The sequence below is a fragment of the Ochotona curzoniae genome, unplaced genomic scaffold (genome assembly GCF_017591425.1).
Source record: "Ochotona curzoniae isolate NIBS_2020 unplaced genomic scaffold, NIBS_Ocur_1.0 scaffold_3208, whole genome shotgun sequence".
Taxonomy (NCBI): Eukaryota; Metazoa; Chordata; class Mammalia; order Lagomorpha; family Ochotonidae; genus Ochotona; species Ochotona curzoniae.
Window position 1 is genome coordinate 44,353,158 of NW_024467106.1, and position 25,662 is coordinate 44,378,819.

At 36.0% G+C, this 25,662-nt stretch overlaps 1 protein-coding gene across 2 annotated transcripts in view; it reads right to left on the reverse strand.

Annotated features, from left to right (window-relative positions):
- The window catches only part of CNTLN (centlein), a 244,813-nt gene that overhangs the window by 29,294 nt on the left and 189,857 nt on the right, over window positions 1–25,662 (reverse strand). For both annotated transcript variants that reach the window (XM_040962776.1, XM_040962775.1), the window contains 5 exons: window positions 18,790–18,981; window positions 13,506–13,603; window positions 11,742–11,868; window positions 10,647–10,784; window positions 10,136–10,321 (listed from right to left, as the gene is read on the reverse strand). In XM_040962776.1, coding sequence (XP_040818710.1) covers window positions 10,136–10,321; window positions 10,647–10,784; window positions 11,742–11,868; window positions 13,506–13,603; window positions 18,790–18,981 — 741 coding nt within the window. The remainder of the gene's footprint in view (window positions 1–10,135; window positions 10,322–10,646; window positions 10,785–11,741; window positions 11,869–13,505; window positions 13,604–18,789; window positions 18,982–25,662) is intronic.

Below are 25,662 nucleotides of genomic sequence, written 5' to 3' on the forward strand. Positions count from 1 at the left end.
CTGTTTTGAATCTTTCTCTCTTTTCCCAGGCTGATGCACCTGGAAAAAGCAGCAAAGGACAACTCAGGTACTTGAATCCCTGCCACCCAAGTAGGAGACATAGGTTAAGTTCCAGCTTTCCTGCTAGCTGATGGAGCAAAGAATGTCCTGGGGCAACAGCTGAAGAGGAAGACATGAGACCAACACAAAGGTAGAAGCAAGAGATGATGATAGCTTAGTTGCGTCAAGACTGTAGTGATGGTGGCAGAATTTTGGATTCATTTCCAAATCACGGAAGACAGGAGAGGATTTGGCAAGGGATTAGAACTGCTCAGTCCCCCTAGTTATCAAGGAAATACAAATAAAAAAACACACTGAGGTTCCACTTAACTCCAATAAGATTGACCTACATTCAGAATTGTCCCACTACTGGGAATCCCACTTTGGGGAATATATCCAAAGAAAATGATATCTGCATATGAGAAAGCGACCTGTAATCCTATATGTACAGCAGCACAATCTGCAATCGCAAAAACATAGAAACAACCTACATGCCTGCAGAAAGAGGAATAAATAAGGAAACGTTAGTATTCCTACTCTATGGAATGCTACTCAACCATTAAAAAAAATGAAATTCTACCCTTTACAAAAAATGATCCCAACTGGAGAATATTATGCTCAATAACATAAGCCAATCTAAAACAGAAACAAATATCATATGTTCTCTCTGACGTAAGGCAAACTTCATGCAAAATATAAGATCAATAGATATACAAGTAAACTTGTATATACATATATTCATCAAGAGGAAACTAACATACCGAGAAGAGAAAATAGAGTGTAGTATGCATCTAACATCTGAATAAAACATGGACTCCAAATGAAATTGTTAAATGTATCATGTCAGTAGGATACTGACCTTTCTAACATTATCTATATTTACAATATCATGATACACTTAAATTTTGGAATGACGGACTTGTGGCTGTTGTTGAAAGACTATATATAATGCAATAATATAGGGGGAAACAGTGTGGGGGGTAGAGGATGGGAAGGATGGAAGGGGGAATCCTTGAGCCTAAGGAACTGTATCATGAAAGATAAAATAAAAAAAAATTCATTAGAACCATTCAAGTATAAGCCAGATTAACAACAACAACAAATGATATGTGAGCAAAAAGGATGAACAAAGATGATTGCAAATTTGGGACTTGTCTTGAAAACTGGAGAATTGTTTAAGGAAACTTTCAGCTTGAATAAAAGGGAAAATAGAGTAAGATTATCAGATAGTGCCAAGAGTCAGTTAAGGTGCTCTTGGGTGTTAACTTGATTAATACTATTAAAGCTATGAAAGGAAATTTAAAAAGTTGAGGATATCCTTAAAAAGTCACCCTGAAATAACAGCACTCACACTGCACAATGAATGAAGTGAGGATTCAGTGAAAAGAAAGGCAGTAAGAATGAAAAAGTGGTACGGTAAATGGATTTGAGGTTGCCAACAGGTAAAACAATTTTGTGCTGTGAGTTCAAGAAGTGGTAGTCAGGGGCCCAGTACAGTAGCCTAGTGGCTGAAGTCCTTGTCTTGCATGCACCAGGATCCCATATTGTTACTGGTTCATATTCCAGCTGCTCCACTTCCCGTCCAGCTCCCTGCTTGTGGCCTGGGAAAGCAGTGGAGGACGGCCCAAATCCTTGGGACCTTGAACCCACATGGGAGATCTAGAAGAATCTCCTGGCTCCTGGCTTTAGATCACTTTAGCTCCAGCCATTTCAACCACTTTGGGAGTGAACCAATAGATGAAAGATAACTCTTTGTCTCTCCTTCTTTCTGGGAATCTCACTTTCCAATAAAAGTGAATAAACCATAAAAAAAAAAAACCACGAATAGTCAAAGAAATGGAGACTTTTGAAGTCTTTAAGTTATTAGTATAGTAGTAAGGTCAAGAGTAATAGCTCTTTATTTTTCTACAGGTTATTTGCTTATTTGGAAATGCAGATTTACAAAGAGAAGGAGAGACAGAGAGAAAGACCTTCCATCCACTGGTTCACTCCCCAAATGGCTGTAGTGGCTGCAACTGAGCCGATCCAAACCAAGGAACCAAGAGCCTCTTCTAGGTCTCCCACATGGGTGCAGGGTCCAAAGGCTTTGGGCCATCCACTGTTTCCTTTCCAGGCCACAGGCAGGGAGCTGGATGGGAAGTGGAGCAGCCAGAACATAAAGCAGCACCCATAGGGATATCTGTGCTTGGAGGTGGAGGATTAACCAGTTGAACCATCACAGCATCTCCAAGACAGTACATTTTTGTTATTTGGGAATATATATTACCAAACACATTTTAATTTTCCCTTTGATACTCTGAAAATTTCTGTGTTTATGACTACAGTGTCTGTTCAAACAGATCAATAACACTTGCTGGCAATTCCAGAAACTGACCTTGTGAAAGGTGAAATTTCAGGGTAATCTGGCCCCACCTCTTCAGCCTAACCCAAGGTTTTATAACATAATGCAATGCAATACAGGCACAAATCACTAAGGATAAGATAAGGATACACTCAAGTCTGAGTGGGCTTCATCCTGATTAAAAAAAACACTGGAATCTCTTAACATAATATTTTCTTCTTTCAGATCTCAGCAAAGTAACATTCTGTAGCTACTGAGTCATACAGAACATCTTGCTATCCCCTCTCCATGATAGAGTTCAGCCATCGAACATGTTTTTCAAGGAACTGTATTGGCTCTGAGATACTGTGTTATCAGATCTGAAAGCAGCTTGAGCACCTATCTAGCCCTGACTTGCAATTAACCACGTCCTTGTACAGCCCAATCTCCCCTGTGCACTCCTTAAAAGTCTCAAACTGCCTCACTAAGCAGGAATATCTTTCCTGAGACCCCCTATTCTGTGATCTTCCTCATATACCAGTAGATGAAATTATCTCTTTCCTTTAGTCTCAAAGAATGTCAAAATCATAACTGTGACTTGGCATTTTTGAAATGGATTAAACTTGCAGTAAAGAAGATCACAATTCTTCACTCTGCAGGATTGTTTCTTTCATTGCAGGATATTTAATATATCTGAAGCTTGGGCACTCAATACTAATAGCATATCCCACTTTTAAGACGAACACCTACATTTATTACAAATGCTTGCTAAAATGGGTAGAACTACTTAGTTAAGAATCATAGATCAGATGTATGATGGTGGAACTAGTCATTGAAATTAAGATATGGGATAATTAAAAGTCTAAAGTATTGTGTGATATACATTCATATGAAAAATCATAGCAGAATTGTTTCTTAGAGAAAGACCTTAATACCTAAGCTGTATGACTGGCATTATGCAATGAGACAGAAAAAGACTTGGAGGGGTTATTGTTCCAATCAGCATCTGAAACTGAAGGTGTTCCTACAAAATTTTTTAAACATGGATGATGAATATTAGAATTATAGGAACCACACACAGGTACAATTCAAGTGTCACAGAGAAAAGGGTACTTAAATTACATGGAACAAACCAATCTGGCAGGCTAATAGTGAGGAGCACTGTTATTAAATCACATATACTCTATATGATTGGGGGGTTGGGGCTAGGGTTGGGGCAGTGGGTTAAGCTGTACCCCGCAATGCCATCATTCCCACTCAGGTATCAGTTTGTGTTCTGACTGCTCCACTTCCAATCCAGCCCTTGATAATAGCCTGAGAGATTTGGAAGAAGCTCCTAGCATGTGGCTTCCTGCTTTAGCCTGGTGCAGCACTGGCTGACGTGGCCATTGAACAATGGATGAAAGATCTCTATTTCTCTGTATGTCTCTGTGATGCTGACTTTCAAATGAACAAGTGAATCATTGTTTAAACACTGCATTAAGTTGCTGCTTGGGAATCCCACATAATACGTAGGGGTAACTGGCTCTCAATCTGGCTTCCTGCTTGTGTGTACCCTTTCAGAGAGAAGCAGCTGGGTTCTGGGCATCCACATGCAAGACCAGACTAAGTTCCAGGTTCCTGGATTTGGTGTGATTCAACCCTGGCTGTTGTTGGCTTTTAGAGAAAGAACATATCGCTCAATCTACCTCTGTTCCAAATAAAATAAACATAAATAAATAACAACTTTTTAAATAATGAAGAAAAATTTTTAAAAAATGCATTTACACATTAGCAAATGCTGTTATTTTGTAGAAATATATATCTCCTAACCCCCAAATATTCATTTTCTCTTCTAAAAATGACAGACTTACAGTAGAACTTTCACTGATTTTAGCTCATTGACATGCTTGACACCCCTATGTAACATAGTAAATTTTCTACTCTCAAACAAGGGTACCCCAAAAAATTCAAGAGAAAATGAAATTAAGGAACTGGTGCAATAGCTCAGTGTCTAAGTCCTCGCTCTATAAGCACTGGGATGCCATTTGGGGCCAGTTTGTGTCCTGACTGCTCTGCTTTCCTTCCAGCTCCCTGTTTTTGGTCTGGAAAATAGTGGAGGATGGTTCAAAGCCTTGGGACCTGCACCCGTGTGGGAGACCCAGAAGAGCACCTGCCTTCTGACTTTGGATTGGCTCAGCTCTGGCCACTGTGGCCACTTGGGAGTAAACCAGCAGATGGAAATTTTTTCTATCTTTCTGTAAATTTGCTTTTCCAATAAAAATAAATAAATCTCTTTTTTTAAGTGAAATTAAAAGATAAGTTTATTGGCCATGGCTTCCAATAGGTTGAGCTTCCACTAGCAATGCAGTGGAAGCTGGTTTGAGTTCTAGCTTTTCTCCCAGTCCACTTGTCTGCTGAGGCCCTGGGGAAGAGCGCAGAAGAATACAGGGCTGATGCAACACATGCAGAAGACGAGGATGGAGTTCCTGGCTCTTGACTTCAGTGTAGACCAGACTGGATGTTTTAGGCACCTGAGGAGTGAACTCGAGACCTCTCTCCCCCAATTTGTGCCACTTCCCTCCACAATTAACCTTTCAAATAGATAAATTCATATTCTTAAAAAGTACATTAAATATATTTCAAAAATTTGAAATCTACAAGTTTTCTTTAAAAAAAAAAACACAATTCCTACTAACTTTTAGAAGTTCTTCCCATGCACAGATAACAATTTTTTAAAATCTCATCTTTTATCCATTACAAAATTGCCTTCTCTTACAAACTTAACATCTTCGTAGTTCCTCTGCAGACAACCTTAAGAGACCTCAAGGTATGCAGCACTCTTTAAGTACTTTACTCTTTAAGGCACTATATGAATTGAATAACTGCACTTGCCAATGCTTTATTTTCAAGGTAAGAAAAAAAAAACTTCGTGATCTAAGGTAAAAATTTACTAAATGCTAATTGAATTTCTAACAACCTGTATCAGTCTCCTTGAAATTCTTGGAATAATGTGGGGGTAATATTGGTCCCAGGTTCTAAGGATGTTTTTCAAACTAAGAATACTTTCTTGGATATACACCTCAACCACAGCTACTTTTTTTAAATAGCAGAATTGATTATAACCAGCCAATAACATCGGCTGAGAAATAAAAAAAAAAAAAAAACTATTCCATTTCAATTTTACTAAATTTGGTTGTCCTGTTTTTCATTTGACTGTTTTCTGCATTTGTTAATGCTTTTCCAATCTTTACCAATAAAACCTTGTGTTAGCTAGCTATGTACAATTCCGACTTTCATGGAATCATTATGGATTGATTAGACTTTTCTCAATAAGATTAGATTGTGAAGAAGGAGATCATGGTCTAATCAAATTATCTGAGTCACCAGTACCATCATAGATTCTTGCCTTAATATATCTTCTTGACAGCTTCTTAAACAGCTTTATTGAGATAGAATTTGTATACTTGAAGTTCACTCAGTTAATGTAAGGCAATTTTATTTAGAAAGCTTTCTAAAACCACTATAATTTTCCTTTTCTGTGTAAGAGGGTGAAAAGAGCTAATTTAAGTTGAATTGCATCACAAAACTATTTAAACATATTTATGAAAGCGTACCAATGCCAAAGTGTTCACAATTACATATGTAAAAATGAAATTGTAATGGTCCACAAATATTTTCACTAAAGAAGCAAGTAACTCATATGATGAAAACGTTTTACTAAATCTTATCAAGCAAGTACATATTGATAATGAAACTACTTAAGCTTTGAACTAAATATTGTGCTTTGGCTGGTATTTATTTCATAGTTAACAAAAAATAAAGGCATTGATAAGATAGAGCTTGGCATGTGACTCTTATATACAAGTGTATTAATAAGTCTGTATATCACGGCTGAGTCAAACTGAACAAATACTTCCAGAAATTTCTCTGGTGTATTGTATTCAGTTATTAGGGGAATTCACAGCCTCAGCTCTGCCACATATATCCAGCCCAGATGCTCAAAACACTTGATTTCACCCTAGGGCAAAATTCCATATTCAAGACTAGATCTAGAACAGATGGCCACTCCACCTCTGCTTTAATCTGGTTGTATCCTATGAATAAATGAAAAGACTAAAGGGAACACATATTCCACAGCAGGGCCAGAACAAACATTATTACTATTAATTTTACTAATAATATTTATTAAGTACTTATGTGTATATGATATCCTAATATACCATGTATAGAATGAGTCCTGAGATGCACAATGTCCCAGGTAAATACAGCGTGCACTCTTTAACAGTGCTCATCAAGGAATGTGCACATCCTGGCTTTCATTGAGTTTTCCTTCTGAGCAGTGATTACATCTTGCAGCAGATATGAAACTAACTCAAGAACTTGATGAGTCCTATTATATGCCAGTACTCTGAGGATAAGAAATGATACTGGTCCTGCCTGCAAGTTAGCTAAAATCTTACTTGAGGCAAAAATATACACAAGATTTAGGATTATGTTACTTTATGTGATACATATAAAAATGTTTAGGACATAAATAAGAATCACACTACTACTATACTATTACAACTACTGGTTGATAACTAGATAGCACTTTCAGTACAATAGACACTGTAGTGAGCCTTATCTGTGATGATTTATTCACATCTTCACCTTCAATATGCCCCCATTTTTACACTCATATAGGGAAAGAGAAATGGAGGCAGAGAGGATGAAGTCACATGCCTGAGGATCACTGAAGCTGTAAGCAGCAGGGCTGGGCTCTGTACTCTTGAACACAGAGTTCAGGGAGAGTTTTACAGAAGAGAGAGGCACTGAGATAAATCTGAAGAGAAATTGGGGCAGGGACTTTGGGGTGGCAAGGCAAACCTGAGAAGACAGATATAAGTCCATATAGATGAACACTGGGGAGTAATGGGAGAAAGAAAATTAGATCTGAGCAGAACAGTGTCCAATTATGGAAGGTCTTAAGTCTTTCAATTGGTGGTAACCTGGACCCAACACTAAGATTTGGGAATGAACTGGTGGTATGTTGCCTCGGATAAGTGCCACGCAAACACGTCTGACTAATTCCAGGATCATCTGAACAAGGGAGAGAATGATGACCATTTTTAAGACCTGGCTATCCAGTCTCCGCCAACGTTTATTATTTGAGTATTTATTTGATGGCTGCCCTCAGTTAGAGAGCTGTATTAGCAACAGTGGTGCCAGTACCAACTATATATTGGCCTTAAAACAAGAAGAACAAACGTCAGATTACCATTAGAAATTGAGAACTATAAAGTCTGGTTCAACTGGCAAGCATTTTATTCTAATACAACAGAATTAGATTATTCTAATGCAGATTATCTTAAATTACTAAACTGAAATGAAGTCTAAAAATCCCAAAAGTCCTAAAGATATTTTGACCATATTCTTCTCCAATAACAATTTTTAAAAAGTAATTCAAATGAAAAAACCATAAAAACACAGAAATTTTGAATTAAACTAATAAGTCATCTACATTTTAAATTATTGTTACCAATATGAAGGATCAATACAAACGTCACCCTTGAAACATTAGAGTTCAGATACCATTTCATCTTTAAGTTTCATCCATATCATTGGATGTGAATCAAAAAATTTGATTTTTGACAGGATTTTTGCTATTTTATGTGTAGAGATACACTCACTTACTTATCTCAAATATGAAATTTCACCAAGTGCAGAGTAGTCAGAGATCTCCCAGTCATAAAATCATTTTTCTATTAGAAAAACATCTGGTTCTCATTTGCCCTTCTTTAGAAAAATGCCATATTCAAAAGAGTAATTCAGCATTTTAAAACAAATCTTATAATTATCTTCCTTATTTAATATGTTGGCTAAAAATTCAACAAATAAACTCCCAAGTTGAATTTAAAACAAACAAACAAAAAAGGTTTATGAAGATAATAGTCATAATAATAATGTTTCTACATAATGAACAAAACAATGGCAATATTCAGCGACCGTGTTCATCAGAAGTTGAGCTCTGAGATGACTCAACAAGCATTTGGAAGAAAACAATGTAAATCAGGAAAAAGCACATTATACTTACTAAAATAAATGCTCTATATAATCCTCTAGGGTCCTCAGAGGCAAGCATGACTGGTTTAACTTCATACCAATTCAAACCATTGTTAAAGGAAATAAATTTTTTTTTATCTATCTTGTACATATTTTCCAAAATGTGTAAACTCCCATGGTATCTATGATTCCCAAAGAAACAAAGTAAGGAACTTTCTCCAGAAAAGGGTACAAATAACTATGGCAAAAAAATCTTGTAGGCTCCTGTCTTTAGGGAAAAAGAGAATTTAGCATTATAGATAACAGTCAGTTATTTACAAACTTACATTCATCCTACAAACTCAGAAATGTTATGTCTTATAAATAAAATCAATACCCCACAAGACTGAGCAATATTCTAGTGTATGTCGAGCAGCATGTCCTCTCTATCAGGAGTATATCAGAGGCAAACTACTGACCTTTCTATAGACAGAAAACACAAAAAGAGCTGATTTGAGAAGACCGAGACATTAACAGATATACAACATGGCACTTTTAATTCAGCACAGATTGTTATGGCAGAGTTTAAATTAATGAGCTGAATGATGAAGGCACTGTTTCAAAAAGAAGACAATAAGTGGTCATTAAATTATATTCTATTGAATGAAGATATTTTCCTATGTGTAAATAAGTAGTTATTGCTATGATACATCACTTTTAAAAAAAATTATTTATTTTTACTTGATAGGCAGGTTTACAGAGAGAGGGAGACAGAGAAAGATCTTCCATCCACTGGTTCACTCCCCAAATGGCTGCAATGACCAGAGCTGAGCTGAGACAGTCCACACTACAGGTACCTAAATCTATCTTTGTTCTAAGTCATTTATTTGTCTCTTTTCTGTTCATTCCATGGTTTGATAATCTGTGGACTGAAATTGAGATATTTCCTAGCATCACAGGACATGGAATGAATTTCTCTTTGTTCTTGCTTGGATGCTTTTCTTCTCAATCAGAATTTGGAGACAACAGCATTGTAGTACAGCAAGCTACTGCTTACAACTCCGGCATCCCACACTGGAGTGCTGGTTCATATCCTAGCTGCCCATTTCCAATCCAGGTCCCACCTAATGTGCCTGGGAAGGCAGCACACGCCGATTTGCATACTTGGGCATTTGCCCCCATGAATGGCGCTCCAGGTTGCAGCCATTTGGAGAGTAAAAGATATCTTTCTTCTGATCCCTCACTCTGTCTGTGCCTTTCAAATAAATGACTCTGTTCACTTAATTTTCACTTTCTTAAAAGGCAGTGAGAGAGAGAATGAGGCAAACAAAGATTTTTCAGTTTCTGTTTTACTCTTGAAATTGTTTCTGATTGCCAACCCTGGGCCAGGTCAAAACCAGGAACTCAGAAACTAAATTGGGCCATTGTTTGGATGACTTTGAAAATGCAAACACAGTGTGAATGATTTAGTCCCCTCATCTTCTATATGCCTTGAGAACTAAACTACTATAATTTCATCCTGAAGGCAAACTTCAGTCCATTATGAAAAATATTAATGAACAGAACAGTAAAATGTTATGTTCAAAACATAAAAACAAGTCTTTAGTAAGGAAAATTCCAGCCATGCCACAAGTAGAGTAGGGAAAGATGTGTTGTGCATCAGGAAATCAGACAGAAACTTTGTAAGAGTACGCCCCAAATCCTATAAAGGAGACCACTGCTGACTTGACTTGAAGTAAAATACGCAACGGTAAACCACAGATTAACTCAAACCTTTATGAACACGGTGAACTCTGCCACTGTCTCATTGGCTAACCGCAGTTTCTTCTGCACCCCTTCAAGGACCTGCTCGCTCTGCAGTGCCAATCCTTGCAGCTGCTTAGATGCTGCGGCTTCAATTTCTGCCATTGCAGATTCAGTCTCACTGATTTTCGATGCCAGGATAGTAAGCTTGAGATCCTGCGGAAGACCAACAATGAAAAAAAATTCATAAACAGTTTTCAAAGGGCTAATTTTGCATCTAAATCAAAGGAAAGGGTTTTATCACTCTTGTCTATGTTTGTTTTTATTTTGATGAAATTAATGATTTTTTTTGTTGTGTTTAATACAGGATTATCTGTAATGTTAATCAAATTCCTGGTATTTCATGTAAAGATCCAAAATTTTGTAATTATGTAATTATGCAAAATGCTTCAGTTTGTGGGAGAGAAAAACTCAACAACATTCCAGATGAGGAAGACATCACTAAATCCCACCTCTAGGCTGAAATATCCTATACACACACCTTCTTATCTAGTTCCTCTTTAGTTTTCTGGTACATCTGTTCATACTGTGATTTTTCTTTTACAGCAATAGTAAGTCTTTGCTTTAGTGAATCAATTGATATCTTTTTGTTGGAGCATTCTTCAGTTAATGTCTTTACCTACAATGAAAGCGCAAAGGTAATCTTTAATGGTGGAGGCATCACAATGGTGTGCTATAGTTTCAAAAGAGAATAAATCAGAGAACACAGGAGTCTAGTTCTGCCTATTTTCTCGTAGGCAATATCAAAAATTTAAGTAGCTCTACTACTAAAATGAAACCTAAAATCTTAGATCAACAAAAATTGCATAAAATACATATTTGTTAACAGAGTAATAAATAATGACTTGTTCAGTTTAAAAGTCACTGAAGATATTTGATTTCTCATGCAAAGATCCTGAAGTAGTCTCTGAAATGACTGTTATAGTAGAAAATGTGCAAAGTTCAAATTACTTTTAAAAATTCTCATGATTTATGCACATATATGACGCAGAAGGGAAGCCTGCGTGCTCCTGCTGTCCTCTAGTAACTGCTCTGTTAGATCCACTGGCGCTGCGTTACCTACACTTTACCTTCAACAAAGAAGGCAAGAGACACGCTTTCTCACAAGTGCGTGACACTTAATAAACGTCAAGGTACAAGCTGCTTTATGAGTTGCAAATATATGCTGAATTAAGTATATACAAGTAAAGTGTGCACATTTTAAAGAACTTCTGGGAGTTTGATTTCATATAGAAATATAAACTTGATTTTGTCATTGTATAGCACTACATAAAGTAAAATGTTGAATAGAATAGGTAAGTACTCTTGAAATATTAAAGATTTTAAAAATTAAAATGGATTTTCTCTCTCTAGGCTGGATACAAACAGTAACAAATGTGTAGCTCTGTTATTTGTGAGATTCTAGAAACTTGAATTTAAAAGAAATCATGTACTTTCAGAAAGAATGGGGTAAATTTTCAAGCATGAATCTACAGGCTCTGTGTCTTTTCTGTATTCATTAGCACTGAATATTGTAATTAATAAACAAAAATAAAGGGAGGTGAGTTTCAGCCTAAGTGAACACAAAAATTGACACCTTTTTGTCAAGATTTTCCAGCATTTCATTAAAACTCTCAGTATTTTCTGAATGTACTTTCTGCCGGAATTTCAAGTCTTCTATTAGATGTCTTTTCATAGCTATGTCCCTCTCCATTCGAGAGATCCTTGAGAGGAAGAAAAAGATGTTACTAAGAGTTTACAAAGATATTTTAACAGCAATGATATCTCACATACATCCAGCGTTATACTTACTGACGGCGTTTAAATGTCTTTTGATATTAATCGAAATATGTTAGTAAATAAATTGTACTCGATAAAATAATGTTCTTCAATGTGTTTGTAGATGTGATCTCATTATTATATTATTATATACAAGGAGTCCTTAAAAAGCTTATGGAAAATGTGTATTATGGAAAAACTATGCAGATTTCAAAAGATTTCTGGATCAAAATAAATACTCAATTCTAGTTCCCACAGAAGTCTTTTTAATGCCCTTGTGTGTGCATTTCAATTTTAAATTTGGATGGAAGAAAGATAAACAAAATTTATGAAACCTTGAAATCATTTTTTATATTTTTGCATTGTTTAGAAAATTCAAAGACATACTCAGAAACTGAACAATGATTAGAATCAAGCCCATACTTTATTAAAAAATGTAAAATCCTGCACTATGTAGAGAATCTAGTTTTAGGAATAATGCTTTTAATTCAGTATCATTTTATCACTTTAGCTTCAGTGGATGAAGTGTCAGTAAGAATAAGATGACAGATGCACTACCAACCACTGCCACTTCTGCTTCCGGCACGTTCAAGGGGGTCCTCAAGAAGAAAGTAGAAGATGCATATCTTGAAAAATATATAAATAAGCTCATTTCTAAATTAGACTCTCGGATGTGCCATTACAATGACAAAGGCTAATATTGACTGAACTATTATTATATCTCTGTCACAATAATAAGCACCTTATGTTAATAAACTCATTTTCACCATAAGGACTTTATAAATTAATTCCTGCATGAAGCACAGAGTTTGTCAGTCAAGCAGCCAGGATCAGAGTCCTGAGATGTCACTGTTAGACAACGAGCAACGCTGCCTCCTAGTCTGTCACCTGGGATACCCGCAGTTAATAGAAACAAACCAATCTTTTGTATAACAGTTTGATTTAGTGATATCACTTATAGAACTTTACTGACAGTATAATTTTATGTATACTAGATATTATGTTAATATCAGTGATGACTGGAAGTCTAGCTAACCAACTATTTCTTCTTAGCTCCGTTATAGCTATGATAGATAGGAAGCAATTTTCATTCAATGTGACAGAGCACTTAAAAGTCTCATTAATAAATATATGAAAAGCACTTATTAAATGCAAAAAGTACAAAGTTTCAAATTCGTTACATATCTTAAACATAAATAAAATCTTAATTTCTCCATCTTATAATTAGAAACTTAGGCAATGAATTCTACAAAAGTATTAGCCCATATACAATAATTCTGGTCCCCATATGAAAGCTTCTATTTTAGTCCTTAGGTCATCAATTTTATTTTAAAATTTAAAGCAGAAATCTAACTTTAAATCTTCATGCCCTAGTTAAATTAAAAAATAGCAACGATCTTGACCACAATCAACGTAATATTGTTTACATAGGTTTTTTTTTTTTTTATGTTTAAACATCAAACAGGAAGGAAAACTTCATTGTTAAAAGATGTAAATACTGTTCCTTGGAGCACAACCTTTCGTGGAGCTGACTACCACTAGGTGGCACCAAATACAATGGATACAAATATAAAGCCCCTACTTCTCATGTAGTTCCTTTATGTGTTCTTCTTTTGCTAGGAGTTCCAATTTCAGAGACTTCACGTTTGCTGACTGTTTAGTGAGTTCATTAGTTGCATTCTAGATTAAAAGCAAAAAAAAATGTTAGCACACTTTTCAACGTTGGTCTACAGTAGCATAAAGTAGTTCATAGTGTTCTTCAGAAGAGTAATGGATTCATAATAACTGCAGTGAACAATTATGGAAACGAATAGTTTTACATTTTAAATATCTTATTTTTGTATGCTCTAATGGAAATAACATAGTATTACTAAAATGCTTATATAACACAAAACTACAGAGGGACAAAGTCACGTAACAACTCTGCTACACACCAATCTTTAGAAAATATGCACTGCTCTGGTAAAAAGTAAATGTGTGAATAATTAGGAATTCCAATTACTGGATAGGTTCACTTATAAATATTAAATATATTAACCAACTGTAACAGATCCGGATGTAGAATCCACCCCGTTATCTTTGAATCTAGCCTGGCTGGTGACATTTTTTGAACAAAACAATGTAGCAGAAATGACACCATGCAGATTTGAGATCCTGAGCCTTACATCCTTGTGGCTTCTTGCTTTGTCCTTCTGGAGTGCTGCCCTGGGATTGGCCTTCCATGAAGGCCACTGCCTTGCTGAAGTGGAAAGAAGGACAGGAACTGACAGTCAGGAGATCAATGGCCAGAGCTGAGGATTATTCCCACGTGTGATGCCTCACCCAATGTGAAACATATTTTTAAACACTGAAGGAAATGGTGAGCCAGAATAATCAGGCCAGTTTTAGATGTTTCATTTGGTGTACAGAAAATTAAAAAAGATTTCAGTTCTAATATGAAAGGTGATAATTTTCCCTAAATTTAAAATTTAACTTGATCTGACAGCTGCTGTGAATGCTGCAAGCTTTGATACATATGTATCACAATTAAATCAGTCACCATTTTGTACATTTTCAGTGTAGCAGGGTACCTTATTTACAGCAATGCATCTAGAATAAGATTATCCACAGCAGTGAATTTGTGTTAATCTTTCACTTTCTTTTTTGTGTTAATCTTTCACTTTCTTTTGGAATTACTGCTCATTCAGTTGGTCAAACAATCATTTACAATTATGTTAAGCTAACTGTGATGAACCGATATGAAGTCACTTCAAAGAGTAAGTGGAGGGCCCAGCGCGGTGGCGCAAGTGGTTAAGGTCCTCGCCTTGCACGCCCGGGATCCCATATGGGCGCCGGTTTTATCCCAGCAGCCCGCTTCCCTTCCAGCTCCCTGCCTGTGGCCCGGGAAAGCAGCAGAGGATGGCCCAAAGCTTTGGGACCCTGCACCCGTGTGGGAGACCTGGAAGAGGCTCCTGGCTTCGGATTGTCATAGTATCGGCCCGTTGCGCTCACTTGGGGAGTGAATCATCGGTCGGAAGATCTTCCTCTCTGTCTCTCCTCTCTGTATATCCGCCTTTCCAATAAACAAAATAATAAAAATAAATCTTTAAAAAAAAAAAAAAGTAAGTGGAGAGCCCAGTATGGTAGCCTATTGGCTAAAGTCTTATCCTTGAATGCACCAAATGCCATATGGGCACCAGTTCTAATCCTGGGACACTGCTTCCCGTCCAGCTCCCTGCTTGTGGCCTGGGAAAGCAGTTGACGATGGCACAAAACCATGTGTCCCTGCGCCCACGTGGGAGATCCAGAGGAAGTTCCTGGTTCCTGGCTCGGATTGGCATAGCTCCAGCCATTGCGGCTGCTTGTGGTGTGAACCACTGGATGGAAGATCTTCTTGTTTTTCCTCCCCATTTTATCTCTGACTTCCCAATAAAAATAAATAAATCTTTTTTTAAAAAGTTAGTGGAAAAAAAAGCAAAGTTTTTCTTAATGCCAAAATCTTCCCCTACAAAAAAGGGGCACCCTAAAAATTTCATGGGAAATGTACATCATGAAAAAGTGATGCATGAATCTTTAAAAAAAATGCAACAAAATTATTTTTATTCAATTTTCTAGCCTTTTTGAAGTAACCTCATATAGTGATATTTCTTTATAAATATTATACTGTATTAATTATACAGCTTTCTGCTGGCGTCACTTCTCCTACAACATGCTGAACTGTAGGGAGTACTGTGATTTAAACATCTATGTATTCCTAAGTTTTCTTACACTGTTGCTTTTATCTATTTGTAATTTTTCCTATCTCATTTTGTTTCTCTGCCAACTGATTTGATGTAAACTTTGTTTCTATCAGCATTTCTGCCTTAAAAACAATGCCCTTAATCTGTGTACCTAATTCTCACTTAGTGCTTCTGAGATGATCTGCTGATACATACAATAAACAAATGAAGAAGAGTACTTAAAAGACAATAGGCATAAAATAAGATTGTCATGTGAATAAATTAACTGATTTTAAGCTGTTTGATTCTCTTCTGTTTGCAGAACTAAAGCTATGCTTTCTGTGCTCAGAAATGCTGCAACCAACTTCTGGAGAATCGAGGAATCAGACGATAAATACAACACAAACATGATATGTACTTTTTGCCGAAAGTCTTTAAATCCCATAGCTATTTCATTTGAGACTTAAAAAAAAATCCTTACAGGGTAGCTAGAAAAGCATTCTGGCTTTAGATTTTTGCAGAAATTAAGTGATTTTCTCAGCCAGGTCCCAGAAAAAGTCAATGGTCAAAATGGATCAAAGGCCATTTCTAGCACCTATTATACAATATTACCAGTAATGTATCCTAAAATTTTGCATAAGACATGTTACAAAAACTTCTGATGTAAAACACATTTCTAAAATGTCACAATTGTATGCATCTTACTTAGAGCCTTCCTATATTGTTTACTGAAAAATTTACAAGTTTGCACAGTGTAATGATTAAAGACAGGGAACTCTTCAACCTGCTGCTCGAGTTCTAACCTCAACTCTGCCACTTGCTAGCTGTGTGACCTTGAATGGGTAACTCTCACAGCTGCAAATTAGGAATAAAAATAGAACCTGTTTTACAGGGTTGAATAAGAATGAAATGAGTTAATATTTGTAAAATACTTAGCATCAGCCTACATATTATATACAAAGGAACAGTGGATTCAAACTCAGTATCCTTTATGACTGTTAAGTTACTGGCAAACTGAGAACATGAAAAATTATGAGGTAAAAAATATTCTACTCTGGAGTACTATTTAATTCAGATTGTGTAAAAAAAAAAAACCCTCCAAATTAATGTAAACAGTTGATGCACATATTATTCAAGAAAAGGAATTTATGTGCTTCTAAATATCCTAGTATCCTTCTATATCAATACCCTTCTATATATAAAAAAGATAAATTTGGATAGCACCTTGATGAAATGTGTCCATACTGGTTGGAAGTAAGAACACAACCAGAAAAATGCATGTCAGCACTCTAACATTATTGATTGAACCAGAGATATCTAAAAAATACACATCAGAAATTAGGTAGAACAGTCCATTATTAATTAGAATAAAAAAAGATGTATGTAGACTTTCAAGGGTTTCAAATCTAACTAATTGCAATTAAGTATAAAAATATCAATTAGAAAATAAATTACTTCTTAGATAATCACTGTGTTAGCAATTTGATATCTGTTATGGGATAAACTGTATCTGCCCACAAATTTCATCTGTTGAAATCTTTATCTGCTCTCCAGTGCCTCCAAGGTGAGTGTATTTAAAGAAGCAATTAAGATACAATGTGATTATTGGGGGGCACGTTTGACTTAGCTTTCCATCACTCTAACTGAAATAGCTCAGAGGAGCTGCTTAGGAAGAAGAAAGCTGACGTTGGCTCACGATCCAATGTCAGACACCCCTGTTAGTCTGGCATGCTGAGGTCAGAACGTGCACAGCAGGTCAGGAAGCACAGACAGGAAGTGGTGCTTGGCTCACCAGGAGAGGGGACTACCCCCCAGTGACCTAGAGAATGCCCACTAGGCCAAAGCCAGCCTTAATTTATAAACAGTAATCATGTGTCCATTAACTGTGAAAGAGTTTCAACAGCTTGTTCAGTCCGATAGTCAACCTGTAACGGTACTAACTCAATATGATGATGTCTTTATAAGAAGAAATCAGGACTCAGAGATATATAGAAGGAACGCTGTATCATACACACAGGGAGAAGACAGCCAGCCACAAGCCAGGAGGACAGGCCTCAGGGGAAACCATCTGTGACACCTTGAACTGGATGTCCAGCCTCCAGGACTGTGAGATGGTAAATGTTTGTTGTCTAAGATACTAACCCTCCCCCTATCCTACTCTTTGATAGTTTATTATGACAGCCCTAGCAAACTAGTACAATATTGAAACTGAAACTTATAGTAGCAGAAGGCATTATGTTCTTAAAAGACTCTAGTCTTATAGGAAATTCCTATATTAAAACATGAAACAAAACAAATATAAAGATTGATCCTTTTTGCCCTGTACAAGACTGCAGGTTAGACGCAAGACAACATTACTTCAAAACTATATTGCTTTAGGCATTCTTATTCCTGCAAAGCAAGAGGGAGTCCAGTAGACGCTGACTTTCTGGATTCCAGCCTAGGAATCCCACCTGAAGAAAACATTTAAACATGTGAGGAATAAATGATCTTGTTTTAAGCAGCATGAAAATGTACTTTCCAAAACAAACAAACAAACAAACAAAAACCCTCACAGACCAGTTCTTGAAAGTTGATCCTATTTAAACTAAGGTCAAGCTTACTTTTAAGTTGTTAACTGTTTCACCTGGATTTAGGCACAGTTATTAATAAACAAAAGGAACACTGCTTTTTTTTATTCTCACTCTCAGCTTGAAGGTGCTGAAATGTATTAAGGAAATTCACAGTTGCTATTGCTTCTTTCTCTTTTATCCTGTCCTCCAACCAATACAGCTAAATTAAAATACTAGCAAGCATATAGAGAAAGAACTTCCATTTATTTTGACATTCCCCCATCTGAAAGGATTTTGTTCAGTTGGAGCGAGATATGTAGGCTGCAGAGCAGCTGAGCATGGGAGTCGAAGGCAATGGTCAATTTTCGACAGCTCCACAGTAGGGATTTCATGATGGCCTGTCCTGTTCCTTTAGGAGAATGGTCTGTGGTGTACTAGTTAAGAATCTACAAGATCAAACCCGAATCATGAAATCATACATGGGATTAATGATTTTTGAATTTTTTATACTATGATTCATCCACATTAGAAGAGACTAGAAACCTATAGTCTATTAACATATCTTGGAGAATTCAGTGATTATTAGGTTTGCATGCTTAATATACTCTGCAATCACCTTTAGTTTACACTGCAATTGCTTCATTTCCAAATCCATGCTTCTTGAAGGACCAAGCGATGTAACTTGTACCCGTGGAACTGTGACCCGGGAAATTTCTTCTGCTAAACTTGTGATTTCCGATGAGGTCTCCAATTTCCTCAGCAAATCTTCTTTTTCTTTTCGAAGCCCAGCCAAATCTGAATTTAGCTTCTTTAAAAATAAATTATATTGAATATAAAAAACAGTATAGAATTCCATAGGTAGAGAAGTGCTAATGAAATGATTTGTTAATGTAGTTAGTATAAACACATTACAAAAACATTCATCTCTATTGGCTTTTGCTTATGGTTGTGTAGCTCGTAAAGTCAGAGGCAAATCAACCAGCTGTACTCAATAGATTTGGGTTGGCTGATGTTCACTCCTGATGTCTTCACAGATACATGGCTGAGCCAGGGATTCACATACTCATATTTGATAACCTTGACTTCAGGCTGATGAACTTAACTGGTAAAAGCCAAGCTGGAGCAGGACAGGATAACAGATGTTAGTTGTTTATTCCACTGTGTAGCCCTTACCACCCTACATAGCAGCCAAAGTGATTCTCATTTAGCAACATCAATGTTTAAGTCCAATTAGCAGACAAGGCTTGCTAGAGACTTAGTTCAAATATGTAACATACAAATAAACTCACCGTCTTACGCACTTGATGGATAATTGTACAAGCCTTGTTCCTAAGGTTGAGGTAGATCGGCAGTAAACTCGCTACTGCGAGTTAACTTATTAATAATACAATCATGTTGCTAAATGATATGCTAGTAATGCTTTTATGGAGAAATTTAAAAGAGAATGCTTTAATGTCAGCCCTTCTCATTCACCATTCTGAAGTCAGCAGAATGTCACCAAATATAATGGCGTAATAACTGATATCCTTAAGAGAGCTACTGCACTATAATTTTATTATTCCAAAGAAGCTTATAACATGGTAGTTTAACATAAGGAACAATTAGACAAAATGATACCAACATTTCTCTGAGGGGGAAAAGATCTTTAGGAATTCCAATTAGAAACAGCCAGAAAACAAAAGATACAGCTTCTGCATATAATATCATAAACATGGACCCAAAGTTATTTAAAACTATATTAAACTTTAGAAATTATACAGTGATTTCATGATCACATTATATTTCTATTTGTATACACAGATGCATACTAAACACGAATATTTCAGGTGATGGATACAAATTCAAGCTGTGGTATATTTGAGATTAAAATATGTATGGGAAAAAAACAGTATATTTTGGTGAAAAAAAATTCTATACTTTAGCTATGTTTTATCTTATGTTCTGAAAGTAAAGTTCCATAAATTATTCAGAAAATGTTTGTTCATGAATTGCCCCCAAATCCTCTAATAATTATTAACATATAAAAATAATCTCATAATTTCCTTAATGCTGAAAATATTCCTGGTTATCATCCATGCTTTAATTTACTGCCCTCTTTTATGTCCACTCAGTGGTCAGGTTCTACAAACTACACTGTTTTCATGTTCAATTCTTTCCATTTATCCTCTTAATATAGACTCTCATCTCACTGACTACTGCAATAGTTCACCCTTCAACCTTTCCCTACCTTCATATCACCTTTTGCACAATTTGCTAACATAAGAGTGACCTGTTATTACCTCATTCAAAGCCCTTCAGGCATTCTTCACCCCAACAGAATAGAGCTCACATATTTGTGGATAATAAAGATCTCCGGTACTTAGCTTCAATTTGTGTTTCAGTCAGATATCATCTGAACTCAAATTTGCCCACCATGCCCCAAATTGCCTGTCATTTCTACATCAGTGACTACACACGGTGTTTGCTTCTGCTGAAGCCTCTCTCCTCCTTAAAGGGCAGCTGAGTTTTCCTTCCTTTATTCTTGGCTACTTTATTTTTGTCTTCCCTTATTCTTCCACAACGCTACTTTTCCACTCTCGTAGTTCCAATAGAACTGTGCATATTCCTCAACCATAAATTCTAGCCTATTTAAAATTCTCAAGACATGACTGTGCTTTTTCCCCACCTATATGTTTCCCTAAGGATCTAAAAACAAAACAATACAAAAATCAAAATCTCCCTCTTTATACATGTGACACTATACAGAAATTCCTTGATGGCAGCTTTTACTCATAATCTATTAGCTTATAAACTATAAGACATATTTGTCAGTAAAATTAAGGTTTTGGGAAAGTAGCATGTAACAGAGCATTTCTCAATCTTCAAGTCAATGCTTTCATCCATTTTATATATTTTGAGGTTTGACGAGGCATAAGAATCCCAGGCAAAAAGGAAATCTTAAATCTGGTGAGACCTTTACTCCCTATGAATTTTCTCCCTCATTTGTGTGCCACTAGATTTCTGTCTATTTCTTGCATGTTGGCAAATCCTAACCCTGTATATGTGGCTCCATCAAAGAAAAGTCAGGCCAGCAAATATATAAGTGAACTTGAAAAAGTTCATGGAAAACAAAATCTATTTTATTGCAAAAATTGAAATACATGATTGTTCTTCAGAATTAAATTTTCCATGAATGTTTAGAAGATTCTTTAAAAGCACAGACTTTGAATTTTTTGCACCAAAATCAATTATTTAATTTCATTTTTGAAATGATCTCTAAAAGTTATGCATGTGTAGCTTTTAGCATTAGTTTTAACAAAATTTATTTAACAATAAAAATTTATTAAATGAAGGAACACTAAAATTATGGAGGTAAAAAACACAAATAGTTTTATTTTATTCATATACACATACTATTTTGATCAAGATATTTAAAATTTATAATCTTTCTAACATTTTCTAATATTAGCTGTACGTGCATAAGAATGCTACAGAGTGCCTGCTGAATAACAGAATATATATCTCATCAGTTTGGAATCTGTTGGTTATGAAGTTCCTTGCGTAGTTTTATCTTAGGTATGGGCAATTTTGGCCTATATTTTAGGAAGCACTACAGGTAATACAATTCATTTTGCTTACACTCTGTGTGGGAAGTGAGACTCATTTTGGTTTTTGGTAGAAAAGGACTGTGCTATAAAGTAAATGATTACTCTTAAAATTCTTTTTCTTTTTTATTAGCAGCATGATTCATTTCTCTATTATTACTTATCCATGTCCACTCAAAAACTGTATGATATTGAAAGAGAATGGCATTATCTTAATAAAACAGAAGTAATAACAGAACATATAGGGAAGAATCATAACTTTAAGATTATAGTTCTCTGGGTCTCCTGCTTACCAGCTGAGTGACCTTGCGCAAGCAAGTGACCTTGTTCCCACATTTAAAAGCAGAGATGATGCCTGCCTACTTCACAAAGGTAATTTTGAGGACAAAGTTTTAAAAACATCTGTGATAGCACCTGGTAGATTTTAAATATGCAGCATTACTACTATCATTATTACCTTGTGGCAAATGCTACCATTTGGAATCTGAGGAGTGACTTCAAGGCTGAGGACCTAGATGAGCAAAAAAACTTTGCTTCATGTAAGCATATAATAATCCTATATTTCAACTCATTATAGAAATGAATGTTAGCACATGTTGGATCAGGATGAAATTAGGATTCCTACTAGTCTACAAGAAGGCAACTGTGCTCCTCCAACTCTATATATCCAGAAGTGTAACCTACCAATAAGTCTAGGGATTTATATTGATTTACACGTAGTCAACTCTTTCTAAGCAAAGACTAGAAAACAGAACTTAGCACTGAACATTTTTAAAAATACACATCAGCTACTAAGCTTGTATCTAAATATATACTGAAGGAGCTGAAGGCTTTAAAGAGAATCCAGCTAAGCAACTCTACAAAGAGACAATTGTACATATCCTGACAACGTGATTCTTCAGATTACCACACAATGACTCATGCCCTAGTATAACACTCTCACCTTGTGTACGGGTGGAGCTGTGAACTGGATTGGAATCACTGCCATGATTATATGATAGGAAACAGAGCTTCTGCAGATGTAATTAGGGGTCTCTAATCAAGTGATTGAGCTAATCAAAAGCAAGAGTGTCCAAGCTGTTCTCCACCTAATCAGACAAGAGGTTTCAAAGGAAGCAAGGGGTCCTCCATGGTCACAGATTCTCCTGCCTGCTCTGCAGAGGTCAGTTGCCATGTTATGAAAGGACTTTAGAGGCAGCCAGCAACAAGGCAAGTACTTCATGGGGTTGAGAAGGGTCCCTGGCTGGCGGCCAGCAAGAAAACAAAGACTCCTGTTCTGCAGCCATGAGAAATAAACTTTTTCCAGAAACCACCCGAGCCTGGGAGAGAAGCCTGCAGCAGCCTGGCTAGGATGCTAGCGGCAGCCTTGTGCTTGGCGCACAGGGCTCCAGGAAGCCACCCTGCGCTCCTCATCTGCACACTGTGGGATGACAAACGTACACACTGTGGGATGACAAACGTACATGTCATCTCTGAGCTGTTCAGTTTGTCCTAAGGAGACTAATACCTGTCCCATATAGAAAGAAATCAGTGCCTTTTAAAAACAAATCCTCATTCCCTTACTGCTCATTCTGCCCCATCACAAGCAAGTACACAAACCGAGCAGTGAACAGTGAATAAAGTACACTCATTGGGCTTTACTTTTGCTTTCCTTACCTAGGATTCTACGTCAGTTTTGTTACCAAGATTAAAGTATTAGAGATAAGAGGGGGGGAAATTCTAGTCTATGTGAATTGTTCAGAAAAGAAACCCTAGACATTTATCATAGTTTTAATTATATCCACATCATATCCCAGAATAGTATCAATATTCTTTTACTGTTACTATTTTTATTTTTTTGATTCTATTGTAACGAATAAAACAGAAACAAATATAACTCAGCTAAAAAGTGAGCTATAAGGTTACTTGAGTTATCAAAATGACTGTATCAATTTATAGCTTACTAATACAAATATTCCTTTATGGAAATATTTATTCAGGAAGTAATTTGAATCCATAACACAAGTTTAATAAGAGTTTTTAATTTAAAAGCTGAATTTTCTTTGCAGTATTATGTAGAATCACCAATAAAAAAGGTTAAAAATGGAAAAACAACAAAAACAACAAGATGGAACTTTGGCAGAGATTTAATTATTATGTTACAAAATTTCTTAAGAGAAATCCAGTGAGTTACTGCATCACTCATTTACACACTATTTTCTGACAAATGTGGTTATTAAAAGCCTATTGTATGTTTCGCAAAGTGTCAAGCAAATGAAGGTAATATAGAGGACTTTCTGCCAATGCTTTTGCTAGTAGTTAGACTTCAGTAGCCTTTAGAGACCATTAAGTACCCTTTGCCTAATTGGCCAATGGTAGATTAATTCTCTTTTTATTCTAGCAGCACTATTTTAACACCCTTACACTCTGTCAGAGTAGTGTCTGAATGACAAAATAATATTGTGCATGAATAATAAGCAGAAAAGTTAAATTAACATTTCATGTTTTACATGCCATACCTGTGTGTCAGAGAACTTTCTTTTGCAGTCATTGACATTCAACTTTTTTAAACAATCTCATGTTGACATCTTACTGAGGTGAAGCTTCCTAATTACTGCTAATTGCCTATCAAGGAAAAAAAAAAACACTCTTTTTGTGAAGCGCAATTGTCTGATACAGATGAACCCAGTTCCACTGCGCACATTAAAGACAAAGCATGTCACTTAAGGTGCTACTTTGTTATAAGGTCATACTAAATATGGTTTGCAATTAACAAAGCAGTTTTTTTATGGCAATGAAAAATGCCAATCTGTCTTGATGTGTTCATATTAGATGCTTTCAGAGAAATACAGGTATTTGTATATGGATAAGAGATACACTACTCTCAATTACATTTACAAGGAGCAAAACTATTCCAATGCCCTTATATGTAATAATGTAAGTTCTAGCTAATATCCACTTAAATTAATTTGGGTATATGTTTCAATGAGATTTTTTTTTTACAGTGAAAGTTGCTATTTTCATATGGAAAACTGTTCAAAACCAGTCTTAGTCCTTTCAGTTCTCAAAACAACCCAAAATACTGAAAATATACATCGTATATCTCTCCATTTATATGAATAGCTTCACACTATAGGAATTTATGTTAAGTATTTCAAAATAACCTGAATAAGTGACCTATATTACAGTGTGGCACTTTAAGCCACTGCTTGCAACAATGGCTTCTTGCACTGGAGCTCCAGTTCCAGTCCTAGCTACTCTGCTTCCGATCCAGCTCCCTATTTACGTGGAAAAGTAGCAGAAGGTGGCCCAGGAACGTGGGTCCCTGACAGCTGCATGGAGTTAGATGCTCTTGGCATCAGTCTGACCCAAAGCCGTGTAGTGTTTTTGAGGAGTGAATCGCAAGATGGAAGATCTCTTCATCTGTTTCCCTCTCTCTTGATCATTAATTGTCCTTTCAAACACATAAAATTAACCTTAAAAAATAATCTGAATAACTAAACCAAAGAACTTGGAATTGATTGACATAAAATCACATTATTTAAACATCTATTCCCATGATTATGGGACACATAATGGACAATAAAATTGTAATAAATGTGAAATTTGGAAAAATAACTAGCAACCGACTTCCAAGTATTTATTAAAAAATATTCTTGGCTATTCCCAGCAAGCAAACCTTTACCACTGATGCTAAATCCTCTGTTCAAAATTACCAGAAAACAGACAAGCAAGCAAATAAAACCAAAGAAACTTGAGAATGATGACTGATACACCAAATACAGAGACAGAAACTTGGAACAGAATATTTATCTAGAATAATTTGTTTCAATCCTACCAAAAGAACGTCCTAATACTTCCTCACATTATGAGTTGAGTACAGCAATTCTAGATGTTTGACCCATCTACCCATGGCAGGCTTATTC